This window comes from Acanthisitta chloris, unplaced genomic scaffold (genome assembly GCF_000695815.1).
Source record: "Acanthisitta chloris isolate BGI_N310 unplaced genomic scaffold, ASM69581v1 scaffold1010, whole genome shotgun sequence".
NCBI classification, from domain to species: Eukaryota; Metazoa; Chordata; class Aves; order Passeriformes; family Acanthisittidae; genus Acanthisitta; species Acanthisitta chloris.
In genome coordinates, this window is record NW_008650834.1 from 92709 (window position 1) to 101162 (window position 8454).

Sequence of the window (8454 nt, forward strand, 5' to 3'; positions counted from 1 at the left end):
TACCATCCTCGTCCTCCTCCACATCACTCAGACTTTTATCTTCCTGGAACCCAGAGCTCGCAAAGCTCTCACTGCTGGTGACACTGGCCAGCCTTTGTTTTTTGCCTTCTACTGGCTCAATATCCTTTTTCTCTTTCGTTGGCTCTCCCTGCAGAGAGGAATCCTTCAAACAAACAGAGAAGAGGTGCTACATCAGTGACGGAGTGGGTGGGAAAGGAATCAAGTCAGACTGCTGTCACCTTTCTGCTGGGATGGTGATCCGTGGTGTGTGTGGTCATGTCTCCCATGGGTCCAGTGCCACTGTGACAGGCAGGGGCTGGTGGCAGGGCTGTGCTCCACCAAGATTACCATGCCCAGAGAGCAGAAACATGGTGGCTTGGGAGCACCAGAACATGATTTTGGGGTAGCCAGGGCAGTGGGCTACCTCTGATGTGGATTTGCAGGGTGTGTGGATGGACACATCTGCTGGGCTGTGGCTCATCTCAGCCTGAAATGAGACAGCTGAATGGGCCTATTTCTTTCCAGCTGCCAGAGAAGGAGCACAAATGGATCAGTTGGGAAGGATGTGCCCACAGTGCATGTCTCAGCCTTCTCAAACATCAGCTTTTTGTCCCAGGCTGCTTAAGGCATGTGTCTCTATGTCCCTGCACAGTGCTTCTTGTGGGTCTGTAAGCCCTTACAGTGAGGAGCAAGGGCATTTGGTGTTTGAAATAGAGCTGCTGTTGAAAGTGAATGCCTCTCTTCAATGCCTTGATGCAATGCTTTTGTAGTGTCATAGTATATTAAGGGGTCAGAATGGACTTTTGAGATCATCTAGTCCCAGCTCCCCCTGCATGGACAGGGACACCTCCCACTAGAGGAGGTTGCTCAAGGCTTTATCCAACCTGGCTTTGAACACTGCCAGGGTTGGGGCATCCACAAACTCCCTGGCCAACCTGTTCCAGTGTCTTACCACCCTCACATCAAAAAACTTCTTTTGAATATCTAATCTAGATTTACCCTCTTTCGATTTATATCCATTACTCCTTGTCCTATCACTACAGTTCCTAACAAAGAGTCTCTCTCCAGCTACCCCGTAGGCTCCCTTCAGATACTGAAAGTTTACTATAAGGTCTCCACGCAACCTTCTCTTTTCCAGGCTGAACAGCCCCAACTTTCTCAGTCTGTCTTCATGGGGAAGGTGCTCCAGTCCTGTTATCAGCTTCGTAGCCCTACTCTGGACTTGCTCCAGCAGTTCCATGTCCTTCTTATATTGTGGACATCAGAACTGTAGGTAATACTCCAGGTGGGGCCTTGCACGAGCAGAGTAGAGGAGAATCACCTCCTTTGACCTGCAGTCCACACTCCTTTTGATGCAGCCCAGAATTCAATTGGCTTTCTGACCTGCTAGTGCACACTGCTGGCTCATGATGAGCTTCTCATCAGCCATCACACCCTAGTCCTTTTCTGCAGGCCTGCTCTCAATGGCTTCTCTGCCCCACTATAGGTATGCCTGGGATTGCCATGACCCAGGTGTAGAATCTTGCACTTTGCCTTGTTGAACTTCATGCAGTTGATATCAGCCCATCTCTCCAGCCCATCAAGGACTCTCTGGATGGCATCCCTTCCCTCCAGCATATCGAGTGCACCACACAGCTTTCTGTCGTCAGTGAACTTGCTGAGGGTGCACTCGATCCCACTGTCTCTGTTGCCAACAAAGATGTTGAATAGTATTGACCCCAGCACCAATCCCTGAGGGACATCACTTGTCACTGGTCTCCATGTGGACAAGGAGCCATTGACCACAACTCTTTGCATGCAACCAGCCAACCAGGTCTTCATCCATGGAGTTGTCCATCTTATGGCCAATGATGTGATGATTTAACAGGACACGTACAACACTGTTTGGAAAATGCTTTCTCACTGTTACCTGGAGACCAGCCTAGCTGCCTGGCCATGCTCTTTCTCCCTCTTATCTTTTCTCTTCCTGTGACCACCTCTCTTCCCTGCACATGCTGGTGCAGAGCCAAACTGCTCTGTCCTTCCTGCCTCGGCAACCTTCCCATGGGTGCTGGAGAATCGAGTCTGGGAAGACTCCTCACCAGGGAGTATGTGAGTGACTCCCCTCAAGATGTACCCTGCAGTCATACTCCCTGCTGAGCATCCTACTCCAACAACCACATGTAGGAGGAGGTGGCTGCTGTATCTCATGGGGAGTCCAACATGAACAGTCTTGGGAACAGAGACTCAGCAAAAGCCCTTTGGAGAGGGATTTCCTCCAGAGTGTGCACTCCCACAGAGCTCTCCCCAAAAAAACCCTGAGATGCTGCTGAGCTTTTGGCACAGCTGAACAGAAGTTTTGAGGCCTGCTGTTCTGGGTCCAGACTCCTAAAACCCATTTCAGAGCCCGAGATCCTCTGGAGGATTTTGCTGAAAGTGCACAAGCAGGGATATAGTTGACATATTTGGATTTAGGTTTGTAATAAGAAACATGCCATAAATCTGATTCAGAGGGTTGTGGGATGTCAGGACAAGTCTCTAATCTGTTTTCCTCTTGATAGCCCCTCTGTTCACACAATAATAAGATTACTTGTAAATCTCTGAATATTAGGGTGCCTTGGGACATGAGATTTAATTGGCTTTATTTCAGTCGTGCTCCCAGCAGTACTGAAATCAGTGGGCAAAACCACTTCCTTTGCCTTCACTGACACCAGCCTCTGAAGCAACCCAGAGTTACCAGGAATGGGCTCAGCAGCCCAGGGCAAGAACATGTGGGGACACTTTGGATCTGCCTCCTCACCTTGTTAGCACAGAAAAAATTCCTCTTGCTCTTCAGGTAATTTGATAAATTCCCATATTTGCAGTATTCAACAATCACCATCAAAGGCCCTGGGGGAAAAGGAGAGTGTATTTTGAGCAGTATAAAGCAATACAAGGTGGAATCAGTTCTGAGAAGGATAGTCTTTCATGTCTGTAACTGTAACTTGAGTCCAGAATAACTGGCAACATGTCCCAGTGAAGTAGAAGACTGCTTGAAGGGCACTGGACATGTTATCAAAACAACACTGTTTCTGGAAATTAGGGCAGGGCCTAATTTTTGAAAGCTTGGTCATGAATCTGGGTCCTGAGGGACCCTCTATTTCCTCTTTGGGCAGTTCAGACTGGACTCCTGCAGCCCACATACACTTGTTGAACTAAAAGAGGTGACATATCTGAAACAATTGCTCTTACTGGACTTTTGATTTTCTTAGTGTAAAATCCTTCATGATATTCCAACAGTTGCCTTGTAATTTGTTGTTCAGGGCCAGCAGCTGATATCCCTTGTTCACAGCCTTTCCAGATCATGTTTAACTTGAGCTTGAGCAGTGAGTGAGTAAAGGACAGCAAGTGGCATGGTCCTAAATTCACGCTTCACTTGTTAATACTAAAGGAAAGTTTAAGGAGAGGAAATGTTTAATCACTTCATTAAAGGAAATGTTTTATCACTCCATTAAATGACTAAAAAAAGCTCTTTTTCTCTTCTCCATTTTTTTTACCAACTACAGGATGAGCTTGGATATTGCAAGTGAATAACTTAACCGCTGGATGAAAAACAACATAGCCAACTGACTGTTACTGGAAGGTAATCCAAACCCATTTTCAGAGCAGTGCAGACTTTTTTTTACCTCCATTTTTTGTGCAAGCTCCCAACAAATTCACGATGTTGAGGTGATGACCAATGTGAATCAGGATTTTCAGCTCAGTCATCAGTGCTTTGTACTCACTTGCTGTGGCCCCTTCTGTAAATGCAAAATGAAGTCGATGTGAAATGGCAAAGAACTGGTCCTGTGAGCTTTGCCACTTCTTATTACTTTTCATTGCAATAACCTCTATTACTGGATGTACTTCTTGTGTTTATGTTCTTTCTCTATTCCTCCCTGCTCAGCATCCTCTTAGTTGCAATAAAACCCATAAAAAGAGTCAGGCACTCAACTTCCTCCCAGTAGACTCTGTTATATTTAGAACTGAGTGAAATTTTTTTCACATGAATAGTTTTGACGTTTCAGCCAAAACATGAAAGAACAAATAAAAAGGGATTTTAAGATTATAATTAACCCTATCTAGAGTAGGTTTCAGCTGACCTGCCTTCAGATTTAGAAGGGTTACATACTAGCCTGAACTAATCAAGGCAAGGAGTCAGTCCACAAGGAGTCAGTGGCAAGAGCAAAGTATTTCCAGAGGTGGGTGCAGCCATTGGGTTTAGGCATCTGTATAGGTAAAAGTTGTATTACCCCTTGGCGATGCTTGTCTGGTTCTGTTTGTTATATAGGAAGCCTGGAGATAGACCAGGGATGTAAATTTTAGTTGGTTGAAGTGAGGTGACTGCATCTCACCTCTACTAGTCATGATCAGTATTATTAATAAGAGTAATAATAATGATATAAGAAAGCCCTCAAATAAATTGAAAACATTTTACTTAGTGTTGAGTGAAACTTTTCATTCCCTCTGAGCAATTTTTTTTCTGCAGAATTTAATTTTGTAAGACAGCAAGAAAAAAAACATATTGCTTTGTGTAGGTCCGAAAGGAGTTCTTCACTTAAGTGACACCAAGAACAAGAAGAACGCTCCTGCAGAAAAAAACCCTAGAGCTAGGTCTCAAAGGGTTTGGTTTCAACATCAGAATGGAAACAGTTTTTCATGGTGCTTGCACACAAAACTTGTCATCTAGTTAGTGACCCACTATTTTTTTGTATAGGTGGTGACACTTTCTCTTCACCTCCTGGAAATTCTGTGGGGGCTAAACCCCAGAAATGACTGCAACATTTCTCGATAATCAAGTGAGGACACAAGGAATGTGGCAGGTCTCCCCATACTTTAGGTGCCCATACCTATAGAGGATCTGGTCACTACTGGCTCTGTTCATTGTCAGCAGAGCTAGACAAGCACTCAAGCTCCCCATATGCAGGGGTCTGCCTTAGGATGAGATGAACTGTTGTTTCTCACTACTGCCAGTAAAGGGCATTTAAGTGACTAACTCAGATACAAGTATCTACTGTGCACACACACACACACGAATCCCACCATGAAGACTTCTGCTAGCTGCCATCTGCTTCCATCTATTCCAGGAGCACCCACTGCTGCCTTGATGGTGCTGGCTGGCATGAGAAGCCTGCTGATGTACATGAAAAAATGTTGAACCTGGCAGACTATTCTGCCAGCACATATATCTTCATGTTGGCACAACAGCTCAGTTAACCAGGGTCAGGCGATGACCCATGTGACAGGCCATCCACTGAAAACATTGACACAGATTGCTATGGGCCTACTGCTGAGAAGGTCTGGACAGGGACCAAAGCTTCAGTTTCCTCCCATGTTCCAGCCATTCTTGTGGCAGGGTAGTTGTTTTGACACTGGCCACTAGAGTATTTCTGTGCTCTGGAATGAGAGAGGAGAATGGTTTGCAACCCTCTCAGCTGCAAACTCTGTTCTTGGGGATGAACCCAGACACCACACCCTGCAAAAGCATTGGACAGTATATTGCAGACAAGCCTGTTGAGGGTAATGTCAAGAGCGCACACCCTACATGATGTATAGCTGCCAGACTGTAGGTCTGAACGTATCATACATGTCCTTCCAAGGGCTGAAATTAACATGTGCAGATCTCCTGATAAATGATAAGCAAGCATCTGTGAAGCTAGGAGCCACTGGGTAAGATGGATGCATTCAAACTATGCCTGAAGAAAGTCAAATGAAAGCATCAAGGACCCAAGCCTTACTGGCAGATAGGGGATGTGTCCTGGCAGAGAACAACACCAAAAATGATTCAGGGATTAAGACAGAAAAGCAATGCAGCATAAGCTCCCAGGGCAATGCAAAAAAAGCCTGCTATGATCCTTACATATATAAACAAGGGAAAGCTAAATACATATGAAGGGAATGCCACCAGGAGTCTGGGTTAGGGAATTCAACCACAGCTGCTGCAGGCTATGACTGAATATCACCCTGCCTACTAAATTCCCAAGCTCCCTTTTCAAGCTGATGAGGGCTTTTTGTCCTTTCTGCTCCAATGAGAAAGGTGACAGTGAATAGCTGGGGGATGATTTCACTTTTGGATGAGCACTGATGTATGAAGAGTGCTGGCAAATCCATTGCACAACCTGGGTGTCAGCATCCCAAGCACTGTGTGATAAGCCTGCAGACAGTTCAGAGAGGATGCACCTGCACAACACCACCAAGATTTAAACTGCTCAATTTGTTTAGCTTAATAGAAAGGCCTTCATGAAGAAAAATTGTTCTATAATCTAATGGAGAAGGTTAGAATGAGAAGTCAGACAGATGCAAATTATACATAAGGCTCCCATTTTTAACAATAAGATGATTATTCATTGGAACTAATGACCAAGGAAAATATGAAAGCTTCTTTCTTTTGTCAGAATCATATAAAAATGAGGTGCTATATATTTCATATTTTTTTCTTTCCAATGCATCTTTGTAGCAACATACCTTTTAGCATTTTCACAGCGACTATTCTGCATGTTGGTGACTTCCTAATTCCAAAAGCAGAGGCTTGTACCACCTTTCCAAAAGCTCCATGTCCAAGAGACTTTCCTGTAAAGAAAATAAAACGGAGAGATACATTCTGGTAGAAAGGAAATCTTGTCAGCAAATGGCTTCATACTTCATAAACTGAAAAATGTACTTCACAGGGAGTCCCAAAGGTATATTTCCAACATATAAGTGTTTTAGTTTTTTTGGTTTGTTGGGCTTTTTTAAGAGTAAGCAGACAAACTAGAAGACAGAGTCATGGGAGGAAGCAAGTGATACAATTTAAAATGTCTCTAAATGAATGCAACCATTCAGTGCAGGTACACTGGCTTGTGACACAATTTTTCAGTCTAGCTCTGCCAGAGAAAGATTTTGCTTCTCCTTTCCCTGAGCACACTGCACCATGCAGCAGGCTGTGGTGCTTCTAGTTATGTCCTCAATAACACAGAGCCTCCACAAAGCACACACAATGAGTTGCAGCTTGACACAGACTTTGGTCATTTTTACAAATTAGATTCTTCCTTCTTGAACAAGGTGCCTTAAAACTATGTTCATTGCAGGGATGCAGCAGCAACTTTGCATTGCAATCTCTGGAGTACATATACAACCCTCTGATGGCTTTCCTTAGCAAGCCCTTGTAGGCTAAGATAGTGGAGTGGTGAGAACCTGCAAATCTGTGCAAATGAGATCTTTACATTTGTAAGATGAGGTCTGGGATATTCAGCAAGAGGGGATTTGAAGTGGCAAATGATGTGTTTGCTCCTGGAGAGTACAACACTTGCAGGAGTCCCAGGGCAGACAGTTGTGCTGTATTACCATCATCATGCTGCTACTGAGCAGACCCCAGGGGAAGCACACAGAGGTCCTTGAGATAAATCAGTGGAAGCTGAATGTCCTCTGCCTTCATGGTCAAGATTGCAATTTATAACTTTCCTTGAGTTCATGACATTTTATACCAATCTTATGATCTTCACAGCCTCCTTCAGAATTTATTAGTGTTTGAAGCAGGGAGTATTGACTAGCTCTTTGACACTGTGCTCACATGGACAGACCTGGCTGCCTCTGCCCGTCTCAAGAGGCTGTTGAAGTCTTGGTCAGAGAGATCTTGTCATTATATCAGCTAGCAATAACTTTCATTTCCAAGTAACTATTTTCAGATTGTATTTGTGCTTCACCTTCAGCAGAATGCAGGCACCAAAGTGGCTAACAAGAATATAGCAGCAGGCTTTGTGATATAGAGAAGAGTACAAAATAATGGGTAGCTTTTCATATAAGAGCAAAGGATAACATGTGCCATGTATTTACTTCTCAAATATGCACATGTGGCATGACCATCTCTATAGGACAATTTCCTTTTCCTGTGATGGACATCTGTTTGACTATCTGTCACTTGGATATCTATCTTGATGTCTAAGTGAGAGATAAATCCCACCCAGACACTTGCAAGCAGAGAGAAAGAGCTGCTGTCAGTTCTAAATTAAATCAATACTGCCTTTCATATGTGTATCACATACCTAAACTGTAAGTCTCATTATGTCTGTCAGTGGAAGCAAATCATAGAAGCATAGAATCAGCTGGGTTGGAAGAGACCTCAAGGATCATTGAGTCCAACCCTACTGTCATTACTAGACCATGGCACTAAGTGCCACATCCAGTCTCATCTTGTAAACCTCCAGGGATGGTGAATCCACCACCTCCCCGGGCAGCCCATTCCAATGCCTGACTACTCTTTCCGTAAAAAGAAAAAATCTCTTCCTAATATCCAACCTAAACCTCCCCTGGCAGAGCTTGAGTCTATGCCCTCTTGTTCTACTACCAGCTTCCCCACAATTATGATCCACAGGCACTCAACCTTGTTGTTTCTGGCTTCAAGCTCTACAGCATTGAGAGACTCTGACATACAGAGCCACCCCTCCAACCTTGCCTATCGCTTCTGAAGAGCTTGTAACC

The 8454-nt window shown here is 44.3% G+C and overlaps 1 protein-coding gene across 1 annotated transcript in view; it reads right to left on the minus strand.

Annotated features, from left to right (window-relative positions):
* Window positions 1-6567, minus strand: part of FLT1 (fms-related tyrosine kinase 1) — a gene marked incomplete at its 5' end in the record, with an annotated part of 18190 nt that extends 11623 nt beyond the window's left edge. The window contains 4 exons of the mRNA XM_009070227.1: window positions 4-163; window positions 2780-2868; window positions 3645-3758; window positions 6463-6567. Of these exons, the coding sequence (XP_009068475.1) occupies window positions 4-163; window positions 2780-2868; window positions 3645-3758; window positions 6463-6567 (468 nt within the window). The remainder of the gene's footprint in view (window positions 1-3; window positions 164-2779; window positions 2869-3644; window positions 3759-6462) is intronic.
* Between the last annotated feature and the right edge of the window lie 1887 nt (window positions 6568-8454).